At 50.4% G+C, this 22,071-nt stretch overlaps 7 protein-coding genes across 7 annotated transcripts; 3 read left to right on the forward strand and 4 right to left on the reverse strand.

The window, feature by feature from the left end:
- Positions 1-613: 613 nt before the first annotated feature.
- P174DRAFT_462120 (putative spindle poison sensitivity protein Scp3) lies at positions 614-2,895 on the reverse strand (the record flags this gene model as incomplete). Its single annotated transcript, XM_024830095.1, has 6 exons — positions 614-2,008; positions 2,140-2,261; positions 2,462-2,528; positions 2,555-2,632; positions 2,660-2,718; positions 2,865-2,895. 6 exons carry the CDS (start codon positions 2,893-2,895, stop codon positions 614-616), a joined length of 1,752 nt encoding a protein of 583 aa, XP_024680175.1.
- Positions 2,896-3,598: 703 nt separating this feature from the next.
- On the reverse strand, positions 3,599-4,713 carry P174DRAFT_410185 (putative TBP interacting domain protein; the record flags this gene model as incomplete). Its single annotated transcript, XM_024824231.1, has 2 exons — positions 3,599-4,116; positions 4,671-4,713. The coding sequence occupies 2 exons, from the start codon at positions 4,711-4,713 to the stop codon at positions 3,599-3,601; spliced, it is 561 nt and encodes a 186-aa protein (XP_024680176.1).
- A 654-nt stretch (positions 4,714-5,367) lies between these two features.
- P174DRAFT_462121 (putative chitin synthase activator (Chs3)) lies at positions 5,368-7,818 on the reverse strand (the record flags this gene model as incomplete). Its single annotated transcript, XM_024830096.1, has 6 exons — positions 5,368-5,500; positions 5,533-5,598; positions 5,622-6,628; positions 6,690-6,809; positions 6,870-7,602; positions 7,709-7,818. 6 exons carry the CDS (start codon positions 7,816-7,818, stop codon positions 5,368-5,370), a joined length of 2,169 nt encoding a protein of 722 aa, XP_024680177.1.
- A 1,557-nt stretch (positions 7,819-9,375) lies between these two features.
- chl1 (DNA helicase) lies at positions 9,376-12,681 on the forward strand. Its single transcript, XM_024823575.1, has 7 exons — positions 9,376-9,748; positions 9,895-9,985; positions 10,040-10,209; positions 10,263-10,904; positions 10,962-11,624; positions 11,690-11,860; positions 11,936-12,681. The coding sequence occupies exons 1-7, from the start codon at positions 9,620-9,622 to the stop codon at positions 12,638-12,640; spliced, it is 2,571 nt and encodes an 856-aa protein (XP_024680178.1). The 5' UTR covers positions 9,376-9,619; the 3' UTR covers positions 12,641-12,681.
- A 320-nt stretch (positions 12,682-13,001) lies between these two features.
- On the forward strand, positions 13,002-13,784 carry P174DRAFT_373746 (60S ribosomal protein uL15; the record flags this gene model as incomplete). The annotated part of the gene is made up of 3 exons (XM_024822526.1): positions 13,002-13,033; positions 13,196-13,394; positions 13,566-13,784. The coding sequence occupies 3 exons, from the start codon at positions 13,002-13,004 to the stop codon at positions 13,782-13,784; spliced, it is 450 nt and encodes a 149-aa protein (XP_024680179.1).
- A 453-nt stretch (positions 13,785-14,237) lies between these two features.
- Positions 14,238-15,514, reverse strand: P174DRAFT_491878 (uncharacterized protein; the record flags this gene model as incomplete). Its single annotated transcript, XM_024830830.1, has 3 exons — positions 14,238-14,783; positions 14,828-15,027; positions 15,127-15,514. 3 exons carry the CDS (start codon positions 15,512-15,514, stop codon positions 14,310-14,312), a joined length of 1,062 nt encoding a protein of 353 aa, XP_024680180.1. The 3' UTR covers positions 14,238-14,309.
- A 685-nt stretch (positions 15,515-16,199) lies between these two features.
- pld3 (phospholipase D) lies at positions 16,200-22,067 on the forward strand. The gene is made up of 4 exons (XM_024821437.1): positions 16,200-16,332; positions 16,397-21,785; positions 21,847-21,915; positions 21,973-22,067. Exons 2-4 carry the CDS (start codon positions 16,402-16,404, stop codon positions 21,977-21,979), a joined length of 5,460 nt encoding a protein of 1,819 aa, XP_024680181.1. The 5' UTR covers positions 16,200-16,332; positions 16,397-16,401; the 3' UTR covers positions 21,980-22,067.
- Positions 22,068-22,071: the final 4 nt, after the last annotated feature.

A 22,071-nucleotide genomic window follows, 5' to 3' on the forward strand; every position in this document is an offset into this window, starting at 1 on the left:
GTTGTGGTAGAGTCAAGATTGAACGATGCAAACCAAGAATATACACATGATAACCTGCTGGATGATGGAGGCCAATCAACCGTCGAGCCGATGGGGCTGGACCTGAGTCGAATTTCCCTTTCCTTCGTCCGCAGACCTTCGGAATGGTCCGATAGAGATAGGACGTTAACCCAAATGAAACGACATGAGAAAAGAGAAAAGAAAGGAAGAATTCTAAGAATGACAACAGTCTCAGCACTACCTCCAAGCGGGTTACAAAAAACCCTGAATTTAAATGCCTGATTTGGTCCTGGACCAAGCGACCGAGGTTGTGAAACAGGAAGAGTCAGATCCAGATAGTTCGCTCGACCGTTCTATGCAAAATTCCCATCAAAATGCGAAACACGATGACGAAACGATGAAAAGGCAACGCAAGTAGGGGTAAAATCCAGGGGCATCGAGAAGACCGTTATTTTCCTTAGAATGTCCAGGTATGGACACAATTTGAACTGATGGTGCAAACTTTTTTGCTTTTTAATTTCCCAATTGTACCTTTTTGCTCGTAAACTCCGTGCTTTAATGTTGTCATGGACGCATGTGCAAATTTGGTTCCAGATATTCATTTTCAACAACATCATGGCTGGAAACCTGAGTTGCTTGTAGGGGTCGATGCCCCATCGTTGGATTCCGCCTTGTTGGTGGCCCAAGAAGTACTGTTCCGTTTGGTGCTGTCTTCTTCCTCCATGGAGAAGACTAAATCACTTTGCTCCTCGTCGATCTTGCTCGTGCTGACAGGCGACGAGATTGTACGGTCCAGGCGGCCGTTGGAGCCTACCGCGGGGGAGTGACGGGTCGGAGCAGGGTGAAGAGACATGCTACTCAGCTGCTGAGAGATCATGGATGTCGATGACTGCCTGCCAGGACTAGCCACATATGGAGAGACATCGCCGGAGATCTGTCGGCTTCCGATGGGGCCCAAGCTGGGACTAGTACCTAGATTGAGGGAGGACTCACGAAGAGGCGAGCCGATATGCGAAAAGGATGTACCATGGGAGTCTTCATCCTTCTTCTGCTGGCGTTGCTTGGCAAATAAGGCACCAAACCGTGACGGACTGGATGCGAGCGGAGAGCCGACCTTGGAGAAGCTGGTGCTGGTCATACCGAGCCCACTCAAATCGCGGTGGCTGGAACTGAGATCATGATCGGTGCGCGATAGGCGTCGGAGTTTCTCCTGAGGGGTGAGGACATCATCGTGCAAATTGATCGGCAGATAATCCTCCTCCATGGGGAAGTTGCTGTCGTCCCAGTCATCCAATGCTGTGGGTCGGGGAACACTGGCCGAAAGCATGCGCGACTTCACTGGCCTAGCAGAGTGTAAAAATCTCGGTCCTACCCCATCTTCGGGAATGCCTGGAGGCGATGACCCCATGAACGACGAGGGTTTCCTGAAGTCGGACCCGTACGCTGTGTCACGGAGATTACGAAGTACATCTGACGGACCACCCATTCTCTGCGCTGGAGGAGACGCCAGATCCAACCCGAACTTCGACGGCACGGATGCGGCCACGGGGCCATAACGAGCGACGTGCGAAATGCCTTGACTGTCAAACGACGCGGGGAGCTGTGCGTCAAGAGCGGTTAGGTGACGGTGACTCGGGGACATGGGGAAACGCGTGTCGTCCGCTGGCGACCCATACTTCGAGCCCGCATCCGACGCTAAACCTGCATCGATGGTAGGGATGGCGTCGAACGGCGGTGGGGGTGGCTGCTGCTGCTGTTGTAGAGCACCGAACTCCTCTTGAGGCGGCAATTGCGAAGCGTAACGAGGATCATGATTACCCAAGCGCTGTTGGGAGAGGACCGAGTTCGTCAAGGCCGAATCTTGATTGACATATGCTTGAGGGTTGACGCGTCCTCCAAGATTGAGATGGCCTCCACCCATTCCCATACCGGGACTTGGACGATTCACCCGCCGACCATCAGGAAGGATATGCGCCAGCGCGCACTTAGCTCCGAACTTGCAATTGCCCTAATTGTGCGGAGAATAAACCAGTCAACTGCATGCTCTCGAAATCGAGGATGAGGAAGGAAGGAAATTGCTTGTATCCGCCGCTATGGGAGGGGAAGTAGGAACAAGATGGATCCGGTTACAGGTCGTACCTTGGTGAAATATTTGCAAGGCGCATAGTCAATCGCGGCGTCTGTGGAGTGTAGGAAAGGACAAGCAGGTCCGGCCTGGCAAGCTCCCTGGCGAAAGAATTTGCAGGGTACATGCTTGGTATCTAGAGAAGATAGCGACTGAAATTAGTTTATCTCTTTCTTTCACCCAGAAGAGAAGTGAGGGGCGAAGCAAAAACGGTCATGGAGAGCAACAATCCTGCAGTAACCGAAGGGCGATCGGAGAAAGGGAACAGTATGTGATTGAGGGACGGAAAAAAAAAAAAAAAAAAAAAAAAAAAAGAGAGTCCTGGGCTTGACTTACTGCTCTGGTTGGGAGGACTGCGAGCAGCCATGTCGAAGCCGGAGGAGGGATTGCGCGAATGGCCGTTCTGCGCAGAGGGGCTTCGGAGGGGACAGGAAGAGGAGTACGATTTTTCATCTCACAGAGGAGAGATGGCGGATTTCGAGGACGAGAGCACTGGAAGAAAGGACTCTAAAATATGTTAATCAATCTGTAAACTTTTATGAGAATAAGAAAGAGAGTGTGAGTGAGTGAGTGAGTGAGGACACTCCCTTTGGCTGCGATGAGGCAGAACAGAAGGGAAGTCAAGACCGTTGGAAAATCCGGAGGGGTTGATTTAGTCAGTAGTAGTTTTAGTTATCATATAGATACTGGGCACGGGGAGATTTCCACAGGTGGGGAATCATAAATGGTACTTACATACTCTGTCGGTACTGGGTGGTATTCAAGATCATTATATGATTATATTATTATATTGTTGTTGGCAATGAGATAGGTCGATTCGAGGATATTCCAACATTAATATGTGTATGGTATTCATGGTATTTGATGATGCTAATCAGATAGCTGATCCTCTTCATTCCTCATAACGGTTGGTTAACCCACCTCATGACTGTCTACCATATAAAGAAGAAGGAGAGGGATTTGCACGGCACATGATATCGAATGATGGTAGCTATGATCATATGTACTAATATCTAGCTTGTACCAGCAACGAATGATCATCATCAAAGGCGTCATATTACCTTCCGAGGGTCTTTCTCCTGACCGAGTCTCGTGCGACATTACATAAGTATTGGGTTGAATATAATCTCATCCTTTCCCTCTCCGGTGACTTGATACATCCCGACTCCCATATCATCTGATACTTTTCATAAGCCTCGATTTCCCTTCCTCATACTCGACTCTCAATAAAAACAGGATCTGTCCTCTGACCGCATGTCAATCCACTCATCGTAACGGTCCTGCCGTACGCCGCAGGATTCTACATAGGTACTATGCATAACAAGCCGCCGAACGGACTGTAAGATCCAGTGTGCAGGAGACAATACTTCAAATGACAATTGGAGCAGTCCTTGCACGACGAGACTATGCATCCGCGTGGCTCACGGTACCTCACCTTTTCTACCTCCCTCTGATCAGATAAAACGTAGCATTTCAACGAAGAAAGGATCCTTCAAGGCCCAGAGATTCCTGATGGACAAAGTCAGCCGAAACTGCCGCAGATCGACGCCGTACTGCAGCATCAAGAGTTGGTGTACTTACCCAAAGCTCTTCTCGACTCACATTGTCCGGTACAACCTCCAAGCATCTACTCCATAGATCCCGACAGATCGTCTTACGGACACTAGCGATCCTATTCCAGCGTCTCCATTCCTTCCCCAACTTTGCTCTCTCCTCCGGAGACACCTGGATGGAATCACTTTTTTGAATCTTCTTGAGACGAGATGAAACTGCCTGCGTTTCTTGCTCAAATTGGCCGACATCTTGTCGTAGCTCACAGAGCAATGGCTTCGTGGAGAGCGTCGCTAAATCTGTTCGCGCTTTCTTTTCCTCGGTTTTGAGTCTTGCTAACTGTTCTTCCAGCTGCTTGATCTTCTCATCCATCATCGCCATGATCTCCACTGTGAGTTCGTCGGTTGCGTCTTGAACGGCATGATAAACCGTGTGTTTTCCTAAAACTCAGGTAGGGCTTAGTTAGTCTCCAAGGCGCTCCGCTTGCAAGATTGTACTGAGCACCTGAGACCCGGGCCTCGATCTCCTTCTTCCGGTGTAGTTCTCGCAAGACCTTCGCGGCGTGCGCTATAGGTCCGACATCAGTCAGAGTCTTCCAGACCACTCGCCTGAAGTAAAATAACTGTACTGACTTTTTGAGACCTTGTTGTGCAAATTCGCGGAAACATCGATGGCCTGAGGTGCTAGGACATTAGGGTCACCACCACCAGGTGCGCATCATCAAGAGGACGAACCGAATAAGGACGACTGGTTGTGAACGTTTAGACAGCATTTCAAGATACTAAGTTGCTAGCATAGAATACTTAGACCTACTTTTGCTTCCCTAGAACACCAGTTAGCAGCCAGCGTCGACGGTGCAAGTGAGAGAAGAGTCTTGCGAATCAACATGACACTCACGAAGGTAATCCAGGATCAATGATGTTTCGTCATTAGCAGCTAGGTATGCAGAGTAAGCGGGAGGCATACAGAGGTCCTGAAGTTCTTGCTGGCTTACCTCCAACCGACATGTCGGCCGCTTTCGCCTTCTTCTGTGTCATGGCGACAGAGGTGAAGTGGTCAATCTTACCGGAGAAGGTCAAGACTATGGAAGAGAAGAGCGAGGGGAACCGGGACGTTGTTGTTCTGACTGAAATTCATCACTGTACAGGGTATAAACCAGCAATCACACAAGGGACATCATCGTCACGTGGAAAATGCTCTCCATCAACTCTTAGATATACATACAAGTCTTGTTCCAGAGTTACAGAACAAGTATTGGCCTTGGGAAATAAAGCAGCAGCAACCGGGAAAAGTATAAATCCCAGATAAATGAGGAAGACAAGAACGCTGAACCATGACAAAATCTTCCAGTTTATTCGAATGGAATGGATGGCTGCCACACATACAAAACACGGGAAGATAGGGTAAATCATTCCGAAAACCTCCCAAATGGGGAAAATGCTTTTTTCAAAGACATCAAGAAAAGGACCGACTCCAAGTCCAAAGAGACGTTGAGACAAACAATCGGTGAAGGCCATTCACTACATCAGGGCCTCTCCTACGCCGCCTTTACTTGCTCCGGTTGGGACAATGGCTGTATCAAATGGTATTCTCCCGTGAAGACATAAGGTAGAGATTCGGCAAGGGTATCACATGATGATCTAAGGCAGAGGTTAGCTTCACAGATCTGGTGCAAACGATCCGGAAGAGAATCAAGAACTTACGCAATCACTGTCCTTTTGGGCAGTAGGGACTCCCATTTCTTCGAATGTCTTTGGACCCTTGCCGGGGAGACCCCCTGCGGAGGGTTTGGAAGGTTGTGTTGTGGGCTTTTGGCTTGCTGCGCTTGCGGGGTTCCGGAGGGTTTGGGAGTCGACGTTCTTGACGACTGAGGGAATGACGCAGCAGAAGGTGAGACTTGCGGCCGTGGCGATCCCATCGAGCTAGCCTGGGAGTGAGGGGAGACAGCAGTTCGCGCAGGCTTCCGGTCCGGGGTGCACCATCGAGCCGCTGAGGGCGTCTCCGAGCATCAGCGTTGGGAGGCTGATCAAGTGGCGCTGAGTAACCGATATCGAGTTTGGGTGTTCCCGATGGGCTATGCACACCTGTCGGACTCATCGGTCCAACCGATGGCGGCGCTCCCGGCCCCGGGTTACGGTAATTCTGAGGACCTGGGCCGTAAGACGCGGCCCGGTTGTAGTTGGGCGCATTCGCACGGATATTGGGGTTGATCCCAAAAGCCGAGCTGGGGCGCGGGTCGGCCATTGAGTAGCCCTGTGGATAAACGGGCCGGGAACGGGACCCTGGTCTGTCGGGGTAAGGCGCGGCGGAGTGTCCAGTGTCCGAGAGACTCATCCTGGATGGATCGGGCATTTCGAGGTTCTCTTGCGTTGATTCTAGAGAACTCTCACGCTGGTGCGACCCGTAGCGCGACTTGATGCGGGCGATCGCGACATTCTCGTGATCCTTCCTCGACAGTGTCTTTGACCGCGAGATGCTGTCGATCCGACTTGTAGCGTCTTTATTCCCATTCGCGGCAGCCTTGGCATACCAGCTCCTGGCTTCCTTGAGGTCGACATCGACGTATATACCAACCTCGTAGAAATATCCTAGCGCAAATTCAGCTGTCGGGAATCCACTGAGCGCAGCACGATGAGCAAATTTGAAGGCCAACTCGTCGTTCTTCTCGAAAACGCCCTCATGGCCGCAGAGAAACCATTTGCTAATCGCCATCTCCGCTTCCGGCTCCCCTTGACGCGCAGCCAGCGCGTTGTAATGTAAGGATAGTGCAGGGTTGAAGTCGCAGCCGAGTTGACCCAGTTCATAGGCGGCGCCCATCTTAACCTGAGCTTTGGCAAATCCGTGATAGGCTGCCTTTTCAATGTTGACACGAGCAGCGTTAAGATCCAGGGGAAGGTAGCTTTCTGGTACATTGACCTGCGGGAGTTCCCGTGCCAAGAGCATACCATAAACCTGTCGAATGTCATGTCAGACCCAAAGCGCTGAGAGCGTGAATGAGAAGAACGTCACGTACGTAGGCACCCTGGGGCGCATTCTCGTCGCAAGATTGTGCAGCAAGGCTGATATAATCCAAGCCCATCTGGTAATCCTGCCGCTGACCATGCTGGCCGAGGAGGATCATCATGCCCAAACGCTGCCGGCCGTGACATTAGCAAGGAGCTCATTTTTGACGGAAAAGTTGCCGTGAACATACATAGTAAGAAGCGGAGTCAGCAAGGGCGACTCCCTTTTCGTAGTGTTTGATAGCCTTCTCCGGTTCTCCAGAACTTTCAAACTGCATTCCGATACGATACTCCGCCCGAGCATATCCTCTGTCCGCAGCTCTTGTATAGGCGCGAAAAGCTGCCTTCTTGTCCACGCGATGTCCGAATTTCCCGAACTCTAGCCACATGCCTCTGATGAAATCGGCCTTGGGGTGGTATTGATCCGCCAAGAAGTTCACAATGTTCATCGCATCGAGCTTCAACTGACGCTCCACAGGAGGAGTCTGCGGCCTGGGAGGCTGAATCAAGGAGAGACGAGCCTCGTTTTGCACCGCGACCTCAACGTAGGCGAGAGCGTCCTGAGCCCAGGCCAACTGCATCTCCGGGTCGTTGGACGACAGAACAGCGATTCGAGCTCTCTCCAAACTGGCTTCTCTTTGCTCGTCGGTAGGGGGTACATTTGGCGGGGGGTTTCTCAGGACAGGGAAAGGAGAAACGGTAGAAGATCCCATGTCGTAGACCGCGGAGTGCTCATGATGGACGACATCGTAACCCGCGCCAAGTGGCGGCTGTCCCTGCGCGACCGCGACGGATGAAGACCGCTCAGGGAAACGTGAGCGATCATGCTGGACTGGAGCATATTGGCCGTGGTGGGGGATCCGCGCTTCGTGCTCGAGGTGGGCTATATTGTCCTGCATGTTTTCTGGAACTTCCGGCATTACCCTGTTGAAATCGAGTGCATCGGGTCAGCAACGCGTACCATCAGTGTTGTTAGACGCTACCAATCGGGTGGGGGAAGTCCCCTGAAATATGCAATTTGCAATCCCACCTTTGAGGAGAGGGGGATATGACTTCTGGCATGTAAAAGTCATCCTGGCCCCCTGGATACCATGTAGCGCCGAGACGTGGCTGACCACGGCCTTGCGGAGGTCTATTCATCGTCCAGATAATAGCCCCTTCTCCTTTGTTTTCCTTTTCTTCAATCTTTTCCAGACGTTGCCGAAAACAGTACGGATCAGATGTGACACGGAAACACGATTCTTTTGGCGCTCCTTAATTTTTCCTTCCCTTTCAATCAAAGGCTCATGGATTAAAAATAGAACACAAGAGGAAATAAGATCGAAGGGAGATCAGTCTGACTACACGGGACGCGCAGGGTAAAGTGTAGAGATCAAGCGCATCATCCGAAAAGCCGCGAAACGAAAACTCATACCATAAGACCACGACAGGCCTTCTAATAAGGAGTGGCGGAGAATAACTAAAAAAAGAGAAACGATAGGACCATAGTAAGGATGATATTGAGCGCAAAAGAAGAAGTATCCCTGGGATGAAACTGGAGTAAACTGTAGATGGACCCCAAAGGCCAGTAATGAGAAGCGGGGTGGGAGTTGGATGCGGAATTTGACTAAGGTAAGGTCGCTGCCTATGAAAGTAAATACCGTACCAAGCCACTATTAGATGCTAACGTAGGTACTGCGATTAGGCTGCTACAAATACTCCACAGTAGATAGTTACTCCTGTATACAACTACCAAGGCGGACAGTTGTTGAAAGGAAGGTAGGGGCTGCAGTCAAAGAGAGACCTCAAAAGGTGATAAAGAGAGAGATGTGTCTTACAGGATCCTTTGATGACAGCCATGACAGTGCGGAGTACCAAACAATTCTATCATCATCCATATGTCTAAGGATACAGATAAGTACCATGGTGGTTGTCAAAGAGAAGGAGATTTCTCATCTTTGATTTGAGTACCTTCCAACATTCTTTCTTTGAAGGCATGTCTAATTCAATTGAGGTAAGGCATTCAGATACAATCACCTTAAAGGTCAGATTTCGAATCAGACTGAATGAATGAGCTCTGGGGAGACATTGAATAACGCATAGTGCCAAGAGTCATCTTTGTTACTATTAAAGTAGATAGGGGAGTATTTATTAGACAAGATTAAAGGCTGAGAGTATCCACTGTTATTTTAGAAGCAGTGGCTTTGAACCTGGATAAGGTGATGCCTATGTACTGCATAGGTATAACCTGACTCAGGAAACTTACAAGTTATGGATTCTCATTTTACTCCCTGGATTGCAGCAAATGATAGCAGGCATATTCAAACGGTTCAAAGTAAATGTCTCTGATCTACTTTGATTGGGCTTCCATATACCGGAGCTACCGTCTATCGGCAATTAAAGGTGTCCTCTATCTATTTGGCTGCAGTAGCAGCAGGAGAACAAATTTTATTTTGAACTGCTTCAGTTCGGTTCATCTTTTCAGCTAGTAATAGACGCCCGTTCATTTATAATGTCAGATTTCCTACAGCAGCTTCCAGAGTTAATTACCACTATTACTACATCTTTGTTCCTATAAACTATCCATGGTGGTCATCACACTGCTCACAGAAAGTTGCTTGCCCAAATAAGGTAAGAAGACAGATAGACCGACCTTGAACCTGATTGGTCAATGGATTTATTTCGAATCCTTCTCAGTCTATCACTAAGGTTCTACTATGCCAGCCAAAGTACCTTATTGTTTTGTATCCAAGGAACGTTGTAGTTACCAACAACCTACCTTACGTTAGGTGGTTATCTTATTGCTTCTTCGCGGCAGCGCCGCGTCCCCGTCAAATATCCGCTGAAGCTGAGGTCCTTCATCGAAACATGTGGTGCAGAGCCTGACGGCGTCAATGCCCTCATAAATTAGTATACTAAAGTCAACCTGGTGAAGCGAGTAACTGGAGGTACCTTGAGCATCATGGGGTCTCAACCACAAAACTTCAACCATCCTTACTCCCCATATGACATACAACTCCAGTTCATGCGCGCTCTCCACACTTGCCTGGAAGAAGGAAAAGTCGCAGTGTTCGAGTCTCCGACCGGTAAGTTGAGCTTCACCTGTCACTTGATCACCCCAACTAATCACATGGTACAGGCACGGTAAGTAAAGATCACTATCAGACCAAGAGCGGAGACTGAGTTCTTGCTTGCTATTCTGTAGAACGCCTGGCCACTAACACAACTCTACCATAGGGAAAATCTCTGAGCTTGATATGCGGCTCTATAACCTGGCTAAGAGAACACAAGCGCAAGGCACTTCAAGATACCGTCAATAAAGCCTCTTGTCAGTACCGGAGGGTGTGAGCACCAAGGGTTTGCCGCTGATGAAGTTCTGCAGGCGATGATGACGGCGAGCCCGAATGGATGTTAGAGTTTGCCAAGCGCGAGTCAGCTCGGGCAGTAACAGAGAAAAGAAGGGCGCTGGAGGCTCGCTTAGAAAAGATCAGAGTCGAAGAGGAGAAGCAGAGACATGCTACCGATCACCCAGGAGAACCTCGGAAGAGGCAGGTATGTCTATCGAGATCTGCATCACAACCTGCTCTGCACTGACCACGCTTCAGAGATTGGATACATCGTCTGGTGACCCAGGTCCAGAGCAAAATGACCAATTTATTCTGGACGATTATGATAGCGACGCTGAAGAAAGGATGACATCTTCCAAGAAAGTCGGTGATAGCAGTGGACTCTCAACTAGTACACTTGAACTACTGAACCGCTTCAAGGAGCAGTTCTCGGCTCCCGCTGAGGATGACGCCGGAAATGGAGACGATGATGTTAAGATCTTCTATTGCTCGAGAACTCATTCCCAACTGTCCCAATTCTCGAGCGAGTTGCGGCGCGTCAAAATGCCGTCCAGCATGCCAGCGGAGCTCAGCACGAGCGATGCACACACTGATGAGGTCGAAGAACGCGTGAAACATCTTACTCTTGGTTCGCGAAAGAATTTATGCATAAATCCCAAGGTGATGTCCTTAGGAAGTGCCACTGCAATCAATGAGCGCTGCTTGGAACTGCAGCAGCCTGGCGTAGCTGCCGAGAAAAGATGTCCTTACTTGCCGTCAAAGGAGGATGAAGGGCAGGTTCTACAGTTTCGTGATCACACTTTGGCGACCATTAAGGACATCGAGGACATGGGAAAGCTTGGTAAGCGGATGGGAATCTGTCCTTACTACGCATCCCGCTCAGTACTCAAACACAGCGAGGTATGTTTTGAATCTGCCTTCTAATCATCATTGAATGTCCTGCTGAATGCGCAAAAGATTGTGACCCTTCCTTATCCCTTACTACTCCAGCGTTCAGCTCGAGATGCCCTCGATCTCTCGATCAAGAATCACGTCGTCATTATTGATGAGGCCCACAATCTCATGGATGCAATATGCAATATACATTCAGTAACAATTAGGCTATCGCAGTTACAGACTGCACTTTTTCAACTAACAACATATGCACGCAAGTACAAGGCGCGCTTGAAAGGGAAGAACCGAAGCTATATCGCTCAAATCATCAGACTCATCAGTTCGATTGCAGACCATCTTCGCTCAATCATAGGAAAAAATCTGCCTGCAGAAGGCGCCGTGGATCCGTCAGATTTGATGGCTGGTAAAGGCGTCGATCAAATCAACCCTTACAAGCTATCTCGGTATCTACAGGAAAGCAAACTGGCCAGAAAGGTCGACGGCTATGTTGAATTTTCGAAAGAGAAGAATCAACAGTCGGACGACAAACCTTCGTCACCTGTCCTTTTCCTTGTTCAGAGCTTTCTTTTACCACTGATGAATCCATCCGCCGAAGGCCGATTTTTCTATCTAAAGTGCCACGATGATATCCAGCTGAAGTATATGCTACTAGACCCGACGAACCATTTCCGGGAGATTGTCGAAGATGCCCGGGCAGTGATCTTGGCTGGCGGAACCATGTCTCCTGTATGTATAACAAGAACCTTCCTGTGATGTTCTCATCTGCTTAAAGTGGCTGACCGATACCATAGATGAGTGATTATCGAAATCACCTGTTTTCCTACATTGCCCCAAGCCGGCTAGATACTTTCAGTTATGGCCACGTTATTCCCCCAGAGAACCTCATTGCACACACGCTTGTCAACGGCGTTCTAGGTTCCGAATTTGATTTTACTTACGACTCTCGCGATTCTGAAAAGATGGTAAGAGACGACTTTTCAGCCGTGGCTACATGGACTTTAGAACTTTCTAACAGTTTGCTGTGCTCCTTTTTTTAGATTCTTGATCTCGGACGGACTGTGGCTACGTTGTGCCAGGCTATCCCAGATGGCGTCGTCGCCTTCTTTCCCAGCTACGATTATCTCAGCCGAATATTGGCCATATGGAGGAAGCCTCTTGTGGGCGAGAAGGGGCAGACTATTCTCAGCCTTATTGAACGAGAAAAGTCTATTCTATACGAAGGTCGGGACATGGGCGCGAAAACGGAAGATTTGCTACAAGAATATACAAGAACTATTGACTCTGGCCAAGGAGCTCTGCTGCTCTCCGTCGTGGGAGGGAAACTGTCCGAGGGCATAAACTTCTCCGATAAACTGGGAAGAGGCGTGTTGATCATCGGTTTGCCTTTTCCAAACATACGCAGTGCAGTTTGGCAAGCCAAGATCCAACATGTCGAGCAGAAAACTTATAACTCGAGCTCTGGGTCTGAGAAGGACAGGCAGTCAATTGCAAAAGCAGCAGGGAAGGATTTCTACGAGAACGCGTGTATGCGAGCGGTCAATCAATGCATTGGGCGAGCTATCAGGCACCGCAATGATTATGCTGCTATTGTGATGATCGACAGGCGATATGAGAAAGCGAATATACAGGGAAAATTACCAGCCTGGATTAAGCAGAGCATGCTGCGCCGCTCTGTACGACGGCCAGCTTCAGCACTCGCAGAGGATCTGTCCAACTTTTTCTCTGGTCGGAGCTCGAGGTAATTGAGACATTTTTTTTCTTTTGCAATTAAAACTACAGACTGACCGGCGTGGCATCATCTGCCTACGTATCTTGCCATAAAACTTCATCAAGCATAAATCCGTAGTGGTATCTGTATCCGTTGCCAAAGAAAGTGGTGGTTCTGTACATTGTATCTTGTATCTCCGGCCACGTGATCTGGACGGGGAGCTGACTGCCAAGAGTTGCAAGGGCTGGACCCTACTTAGGGCAAGCGAACAGCCTAGCGCACACTCTAGCCGGCTCCGAGCCTTGAATTAAACATCTGAACCAGCAGCATATACGACCGCATCCCCCATCGCCAAACCTCAGACCGGTCTTGTCGAGCACAGCACCGTCGACAAGATGCCTACCCGTTTTTCGAAGACAAGAAAAGCGTGAGTCGAGAATTTCACCCCGTTATACACCTCGAATTGTCGAACGTCCCTTTGCTGTCGTTGTATTTGCGACGAGTCGATGCATCCATTCACGATCGTGGAACAATCATTCGGAATATTATGTATATCGAGAGACTAACTTGGATTCTTCTTCTACTCCAGTCGCGGTCATGTGTCGGCCGGTTACGGTCGCGTTGGCAAGCACCGTAAGCACCCAGGTGGTCGTGGTATGGCCGGTGGTCAGCACCACCACCGTACCAACCTTGACAAGTTCCACCCTGGTTACTTCGGTAAGGTTGGTATGAGATACTTCCACAAGACCAACCAGCAGTTCTGGAAGCCCACCATCAACCTCGACAAGGTACGTTGAATGAATGCGTTTAGAGTCACACCTGGTCCGACCCGACGGGACGCGCCGCGAGCTGAAGGAAGTTGCATTGGGGAAGGTGGAGGAGTAGCGGAGATATGATAGGGTTGGAGAAGAGATATGTTGTGGACAAAGTGACTGATTGGGACGTTTTCTTTTTTACAGCTGTGGTCCCTCGTCCCTACCGAGACTCGTGATGCCTACCTGAGCGGCCAGAAGACCGACACCGCCCCCGTCATCGACCTCCTCTCCCTGGGCTACTCCAAGGTTCTGGGCAAGGGCCGTATCCCCGAGATCCCCATCGTTGTCCGCGCCAGATACTTCAGCCGGGACGCTGAGCAGAAGATCAAGGAGGCCGGTGGTGTTGTTGAGTTGGTTGCTTAAATGCGGAGTCATGATTGCGAAACGAGCAGGGTGCAGAAACTGGGTTAGGTGCCGTACTGCGGTCGGGCTTGTGATAGAGGGTTCAAATTCTGTTCTCTGAGGTAACAGAGAATAAGAACTCGAAAAATGGGAGCCACGAATCGGGCACATTTGATTCGTGTATTTACAAAATAATGGGTTTTTGTTTGCGATGAGCAGCATAGCCTGGCCTTAAGATGCCCTTACGATCTCACCCTATCAAACAAAATACCATCTGGAAGGATTTCACGCTGTTCAACCTTTTACTTGCGCCACTCCGTCTGGTGCGTGCTCTGTCAAAAGCACTATGGTCAACGTTCTGACAAGACAATGTCGGATTTATATCTTTCCTCAATCAATCAGCTCCTCGACAAGGTTTGCCTCGAAAGCAGGACTGCGTAGCGCACCTCGTAGTCTACCATCTTGTTCGCTTGTCTTTCCCTTACAGTATAATTTTGAGTCGATTTGGGGAATGTAGGAATAATCATATTTGATTGCTCTAATGGTTTATATTTTGGATTCGCGGACGTACGAACTCTTTTGGGCCTCATCACTGGAGGCAAGCGTCTCACTTATGAACCGGACAGCTTCGTCCACCATTTTCGGGGTGACCTCGTGGCCAGCTTTCTCATCAATGATGTCTTCGAATGTAACAGCACCATCTGCAAACCAACCATCTGGAGCAATAGCCTTCTTCAACCAAGTCAGGAAAACTTCCCCACGGTGGTAGGGAACCAGTTTATCCGCGCCCCCGGATAGGTTGAGAATCTTCTTGCCAGCCAGACAGCGCCTAAGCACCGGCAGCAGAGCTTGTTTTTCATTTTCAGTCGGCTCAGGCAGAGGATGGTTTCGAAGGGGCCCAGCGTCCGAATTAGGATTGACATATCTCAGAAAAATGCTCGCTGGGTCAAGTTTAGAGATAGTCTCCAGGAGAGAGGAGGGAAATGCTTCAGAGCCTAGAATCCGAGACCCCGGGGGTCGCTGTTTGTCCAGGATGGCAGCTTCGACAATCGCGCACGATCTACCATAAGATTTACATAGTCGGGACAGCCGATGATGACCACGCCGGCGCTCACACGGGGTTCATGAAGGAGACAGCTCCACGCTGCATGGCCCCCTAGGGATACTCCCAGCACCATATGTTTGGAGATCGTGCGTTCGCCTTGGGGAAACACGTAGGCCGGGAGATAGTCCATCAGTAATGACACGTCGCGCGCGGTTCCCTCTATTGTACGAGACGCATTAGTTCCCAGGACATAAATCGCTAGTACTGCAAATAGTCCCGGTGGTAGGAACTTCTAGAATTTGCTGATCGGGGACTCACGGAAAATGGAAAACATATCCTGCGCATGTCGAGGGTTTCCTTCTCTCCACGCCTCATTGGCGAGGGGATCGACCAATCTTGTGCCATGGTTTCTTTGATCGAATGAGACAGCAATCAGACCCTTAATCGGACCGGCACGACCATCTTTAATCCTGTGATTCCAATCCGCAATAACGGCCGTTGCGAAACCCGTCATTCGCTCCTGGGTCGCCAACCTTGGGTGCAGGAGCCAGAGACAAGCAATCTCGGAAGCGTGAGACGGGATTTCATCGAGGCCGAAGACCGTGGTGAGAATTCCAGCAATTGGGTATTTCTTCTGAGAAACGGAAGGTGAATTGGACGATTTCGAGGGAGATGCGGTATCGAAGGTCTTCAAGGGATCCGTCATTTTGCTTGCTATGTATGCGAAATATCTGTTGGTAAACGCACTGACGAAAATTGGGAATATGTACAAAAAGACAATTATCTGCGTGCTGTCAAATCTACATCGGATCAGAGACACTTATACATCCCACCTTTGACTCCGCATTCAAAGCCGAGGATATACAGAGCGCCTACCTTAGGTAATCGTGCCCATAGAACACTAAGGTACCTAGGTACTGTATCTTGTTTACAAGACAAGCGTAACTTTACCATAAGGTACATAAAAATAAGACGAAGTGCACAGCCACAAATCTCAGTCGATCGATGCCTCAGGCTTGGAACGAAACATGGGCCTCAGGTACCATATTGCCTTCCTCCGTGCCGTACGGAGTAGTATTAATAGGTGATCATCAAGGCGCTATTCAAGAAGTTAACTGCTAAATCTGCGAGTATTTTCAGAATCAGAAGTATTTCCTTTTCCAGACGCCATACCTTACATTATCTTATCCAAGGATCGACTGCCCCCTTGCACCCAAACTTCGAGCTGCTGCCTTCCCCCTATCTACGCTAAATCCCGAGTCCTCATTGAACAATCACGCCAAAGCGGGCCTTCCGCCGATGTTCTATGGGGGGGGCTCCACCAGCGGTTGTTGGAATAGCTACTCGAAACGCTAATGCAAGTTGCAACACTCCCCTTTAAGTACGTTAACAGTTTCAGGTTTGAATTTGCTGAAATAAACTCATTCCCTCGTTCTTCTAGCCCCAAACACTTTCCAAAACTTAACAGAATGACTGTATGGTGAACTATTTTGGTCGGTTTTGCTAGGATCTATTGATCCGCACGTAAGTTCGATCTTGTGTTTACAAGTGAATTTGTGTCCACGCTGATACTAGTCGTTCCTTGTAGGTATAATGACCGACTCGGCGATTGCTACCTCAGCGTTGAGGGACTCGGAAAACATTTCGAATCGTCCCGATCCCAAAGGACCAGATCCTCTCACAGTGGCAAGCGGTGTCAAGCTCGGTTCACCCTTTCTCTCCCAGGCGGAAAACAGGCACTCGGCCTCTGAATTTAGGGACGGCAAAGCTGATTCTACGGATGAGCGAGATGTTGCAGATGATACGCAATCGATAAAGGAGAATGTTAATAAGGCCAACGAAGGAGGTGGAAAACCTCGATCAGACAAGGCCGGTGGGTTGGAGGAGGTGTGGAATAATGGCCAGGGGGAGCAACCTTTTTTGCCAAGTCTTCGGCGGCCAAAGGAATCGCTTGACAGTCCTCGACAGTCGCCGGGCCATAAAGAGCATCAGTCCACAACTCCCGGGGCGGCGGTTTCGCCGCGTCGTCCCAGCGTCCAGTTCACCCACGAGACCTCTGACATCGATCCCGCCCCGGAAGTATCTGGGTCAAGGCCCCCGTCTGTCCTGGATGATGAGCCAGACTCCGGACTGAAGGGGAAACAATCGATCTTTACCAAGCTCAAGTCTTTCGCTTCGCCCTCATTTACCTCTCATTCTCGTTCGGCTAGTGGGGCAACCATTGGTGATATGAGACAGACCAACGCCGATCTGGCAACACCGGGTTCTGAGCGAGGGGCATTTCGTTTCCCCGATACATTGGCAGAGGAAGGGAGTGATATCGATGCTGATGCCGAGGAAAGCGCCGGGGAGCAAGAGGTCCGTCAGCGCAGAAAGAAGAAGAAGATTTCACGACGGCAGCAAGAGCCTCAGTCAGCACCTCAGACTGAACCAAACACACCGAAAACGGCCAGGAGACCGTCATTCCACCTCCCAGCTTCGTTTGGTCCATTTGAGAACTACCGCGCCAACCTCTTTGCGCGCAGAGTGAGCACCGGGGACTTCGCCCAGCAGCGGGAGGGTGTATCGGAGGACGAGGGGCGAGATCGCCTGAATAGAGATGCTTGGAGACGGAGAATAGCCAATGCTCGTGCGCTTACGTATGGCAGTCGACAAGCGGATACCCACGGTAATCAGGAGGAGAGACGACCGAGCAATTTCAAGCGTTTTACTGGGCTGGTTGGACCATCTGAGCACACAGAAGGAAACGCCCCTCATTGGAGGCGCCATAGAGCTGAACGCGGCTCGAGTCTGAGCGCTCAGAAGTGGCGGCAGATAAAAGCTGGGTTCAAATTTATGCGTCGCAAGCCTGAGAGCACAGTAGACCATGCAAAGTCCGCCGAGCTACTAGCCGAGTTGACTTCAGGGGTGCCAGCCGCCTTGATTCTGGCTAGCATGTTTCAACGGGATGAACACGGCAGCAAACGGATCCCAATCCTTCTAGAGCAGTTGAAAGTTCGGGTCACTGATAGCAAGTTCGAGCCTCATTCCGGTGACCGTCACCTTGTATTCAGGATCGAGCTGGAATACGGCAGCGGGATGACGCGGATGAAATGGATCATCAACCGTACCCTCCGAGATTTTGCGAATCTGCATCTGAAATATAAGCTTCACTTCGGAACGCAAAAGTACATTCAGCTGCGAAATACCGAGGGCGGCCAGAACCTTCCCCGTTTCCCTCGAAGCGCCTTTCCATATCTTCGAGGAGTCCGGGGTCTCGAAAGTGAGATAGAAGATGAAGAAGACGAAGGCGGCTATGAGACTGCCGCCGAAGCGACCAGCGGCAATGAGAGGTCTGGTAGGAGAAAGCAGCAACAAGGGCAACGCCGACTGTCAGGAGGTATATCCCGGAGACAGTCAAGCATTACCAATACCGAGGGCGAGGCTGCTGGGCCTTCAGGTACAGCGGAACCTGGCCAGTCGACGAAGAGGGAACCATATCCCGAGAGACAGCGGAAGAAACTTGAAGCATACCTACAGAAAATGATTCGGTTCTTGATTTTCAAGGCCGATAGCAACCGTTTGTGTAAATTCCTGGAACTGTCCGCCTTGGGTGTCCGCCTTGCATCCGAAGGCAGCTATCATGGTAAAGAGGGATACCTGATTATTCAGTCTTCCAAAGGCCTCGATTTTCGAAGGGCGCTGACTCCAGCCATGGTGAAGAACCGGCATTCACCAAAATGGTTTCTTGTCCGACACAGCTACCTTGTTTGCGTTGACTCGCCCGAGGAGATGAATATCTACGATGTGTTCTTGGTCGATCCGTTTTTCAAATTACAAACTCAAAAGATCAGTTTACGGAATCAGAAAGCGAAGGAGCTTGCCAAGTCCGCTAAAGAGTCAGCCAGACACCCGCAACATCACACGCTGAGGCTGGAAAACTCGGAGCGGAAGCTCAGACTGCTGGCCAGGAATGAGCGTCAGCTCCATCAATTCGAGGACTCTATAAGGTTCATGGTCAATAGTACCCCGTGGGCGAAGCCGAACAGGTTTCACAGCTTTGCCCCGGTGCGCCAGAACTGTTTTGCACAGTGGCTAGTTGATGCGCGCGACCACATGTGGATGGTGTCGCGAGCGATCAATCAGGCCAAAGACGTCATCTATATCCATGACTGGTGGCTCAGTCCTGAACTCTACCTGCGACGGCCAGCAGCCATCAGTCAGAAATGGCGGCTGGATCGACTTCTTCAACGCAAGGCCCGTGAAGGTGTCAAGATATTTGTGATCATGTATCGGAATATCAACTCCGCTATCCCTATTGACTCGGAATACTCCAAATTCTCACTTCTCGACCTTCATCCCAACATCTTCGTACAGCGCTCTCCGAATCAGTTTAGACAGAACACATTTTTCTGGGCGCACCATGAGAAATTATGCCTGATCGACCACACCGTGGCTTTCGTTGGCGGAATTGACCTTTGTTTCGGAAGATGGGACACTCCACAACATCTCCTCACTGATGACAAGCCTACTGGCTTTGAGACGCCCGATGGACCCAAGGACGCAGACCACTGCCAACTCTGGCCCGGTAAGGATTACTCGAACCCGCGGATTCAGGACTTTTACGATCTGGACAAGCCGTACGAGGAGATGTATGACCGTAATGTCATACCCAGGATGCCGTGGCATGACATTTCGATGCACGTCGTCGGTCAGCCCGCCCGGGATCTCACACGGCATTTTGTGCAGCGCTGGAACTACATCTTGCGGCAGCGGAAACCTACCAGACCTACACCTTTTCTTCTGCCTCCGCCTGACTTTGACCCTGCCGACTTGGAAGCTCTCGGTCTTGATGGCACTTGCGAGGTGCAAATCTTGCGCTCAAGCAGTATGTGGTCGACGGGTACGCCGGACGTTACCGAGCACAGCATCATGAATGCGTACGTCAAACTGATAGAGGAATCGGACCATTTTGTCTACATCGAGAATCAATTCTTCATCAGCACCTGCGAGATAGAGGGCAGAAAGATTGAGAATTTGATCGGAGATGCGTTGGTGGAGCGCATCATTCGAGCCCACAAGAATCAGGAGGCGTGGCGTGCCGTTATAGTTATCCCACTGATGCCAGGTTTTCAGAATACTGTGGACAGTGAGGGAGGAACCAGCGTTCGTCTCATCATGCAGTGTCAGTATCGCAGCATTTGCCGCGGGGAGACTTCAATTTTTGGCAGACTGCGTGCGCTGGGCATCGATCCGGAAGATTACATTCAATTCTTCAGTCTTCGGGCCTGGGGCAAGATTGGACCGCAAAAGCAACTCGTCACGGAGCAGCTCTACATCCATGCCAAGTGCATGGTTGTCGATGATCGGGCCGCCATCATTGGATCTGCCAATATCAATGAGCGATCGATGTTGGGCTCGCGAGACTCCGAGGTAGCAGCTGTTGTGCGTGATACGGATATGATATGGTCCTCCATGAATGGCCGCCCGTATCTTGTCGGACGGTTCCCGCATACCCTGCGCATGCGGTTGATGAGAGAGCATCTTGGCATCGACGTTGACGAGCTAATGGAGCACTCGATAGCAACGGAAGAAGAACTGCGAAAGATCCAGATCGCGGAAGAAGGCACCAGATCACCGGACAACGTTGACAAGACCGACTCCGAATCCCTGATGATGGAGAGACAGGATGAGAGGGATATGATCGAGCGTCGGCATCGGATACAAGACGAGTTCCTCTCCAGATCAGAAGACTTGCACAGTTTCAACCACGATGTAGACTGGGAGCAAGAGAACAATCCCAACCTCAAGTCGAACAGAAAGCTCACTGCGGATCCGAGGGTGACCTCCAACGCGGAACATAAGAAGGACGTTGATGGGCATGGGGTAGATCATCTAGATATCGCTCTAGAAGCCGGGCTGGCCGACGGTCGAGATTCGCAAATTCTCGAAGACACCGCAGAGGTTTTGGTCTCGCCTATCGCTAGCGAGGGCAAAGGCACCATCCGACAACCCAAGCCGGCGTCGCAGCGGAAGACTCAACCAGGCAGCCCCATTGCTAGAGAAACAAGCCGCGAATCACCCTCGACTACGGGTCATGATGCCGATCCAGTTCCAGTGATTGATGGATTAGCAGCTGCCCGTAATCCGGCTCTGCCAGGGACCAATACTGAGAACGCCAATGGCGTCCTGTCGCCGTCATCAGATATAACCGATGCGGCGAAGTATCCACACCCACTGATCCCAGATCTCAAGCACATCTTCATTGACAAGGACTGCATGAGAGACCCTGTGATCGACATCTTCTACCTGGACACTTGGCAAGCCGTGGCGGAGAAAAACACAAAAATCTATCGGGCAGTCTTTCGTTGTATGCCTGACAGCGAGGTCAAGTCATGGAAAGAATACAAGGAGTACGCCACATACGGAGAGCGCTTTTCAGAAATGCAGAGTCAGCACAGTGTCAAGATTTCGCAGCCAAGCCACCAAAAGCCAACGGGACCTCCCGGGACAAATACAAGCGCGGCTGGCGCAGGTATACGGTCACTTGTTGCTCACTCGGGATCGAGCGGCGACGGCCACGCGACAGAACACAAGGGTCAACAGAGGTCGGATGAGAAGAGAGAGGCTCGCGAAGGTGGGCGCGATGCAACTGATCGAATGCAGTCCGACCTTGTGAAGCAAGAAACGTTATCGTCAATTGACGAGAAGACTGTCTTGGAGGTAGCCGAAGCTACAGGGGCGGGACCTACACAGAGTGGGCGCAGCCAAGAGAGTGGCCCTAGCAAGGAAGCCGTCGAGCAGCAGGAGCCGCAAGCTGTTGATTATTCTGAGGCTCTGAATCGCAACGCGACAAACCAGACCCGCCGCCGTCGGAGACGGGCAACAACACTTTCGAGGCGTGAATTCCACGCGAGCGATGACGTTATGGACAAACAACAAGCAGAAGAGTTATTGAATAAGGTCCAGGGACATCTCATAATGTGGCCTTATGACTGGTTCGTGGCATTCTGGCCAATCCTCGTCGTTTTGTAGCCGTATACTAATGGACTGTCATAGGCTTGAGAAAGAAGAGCAGGGCGGAAACTGGCTATACACGCTTGACCAGATTTCCCCCTTGGAAATTTAGTAAGTCACTCATCAGCATCCTGTCAGAAACCGAAATAGCCGCTGACGGAGGTACAGCAATTGATCCATCGTATATCCTCGTATGCTTCGGCAGTGCTTTCCCTGCAGTGCACACATGTTCGACTTGTTGGCATTGCTTGACCTGGAGTTCTCATA

The sequence above is a fragment of the Aspergillus novofumigatus genome, assembly GCF_002847465.1.
Source record: "Aspergillus novofumigatus IBT 16806 chromosome Unknown P174scaffold_6, whole genome shotgun sequence".
In the NCBI taxonomy this organism is placed as follows: Eukaryota; Fungi; Ascomycota; class Eurotiomycetes; order Eurotiales; family Aspergillaceae; genus Aspergillus; species Aspergillus novofumigatus.

What these genes read in the sequence shown, in the direction of transcription:
- chl1 (XM_024823575.1), top strand. Translation starts at nt 9,620, where the DNA reads ATGGGGTCTCAACCACAAAACTTCAACCATCCTTACTCCCCATATGAC. An exon ending in TACCGTCAATAAAGCCTCTT is followed by an intron (nt 9,986 to 10,039) that starts GTCAGTACCGGA and finishes GAAGTTCTGCAG; the next exon opens with GCGATGATGACGGCGAGCCC. An exon ending in CTGGCGGAACCATGTCTCCT is followed by an intron (nt 11,625 to 11,689) that starts GTATGTATAACA and finishes CCGATACCATAG; the next exon opens with ATGAGTGATTATCGAAATCA.
- pld3 (XM_024821437.1), top strand. Translation starts at nt 16,402, where the DNA reads ATGACCGACTCGGCGATTGCTACCTCAGCGTTGAGGGACTCGGAAAAC. An exon ending in ATAATGTGGCCTTATGACTG is followed by an intron (nt 21,786 to 21,846) that starts GTTCGTGGCATT and finishes GGACTGTCATAG; the next exon opens with GCTTGAGAAAGAAGAGCAGG.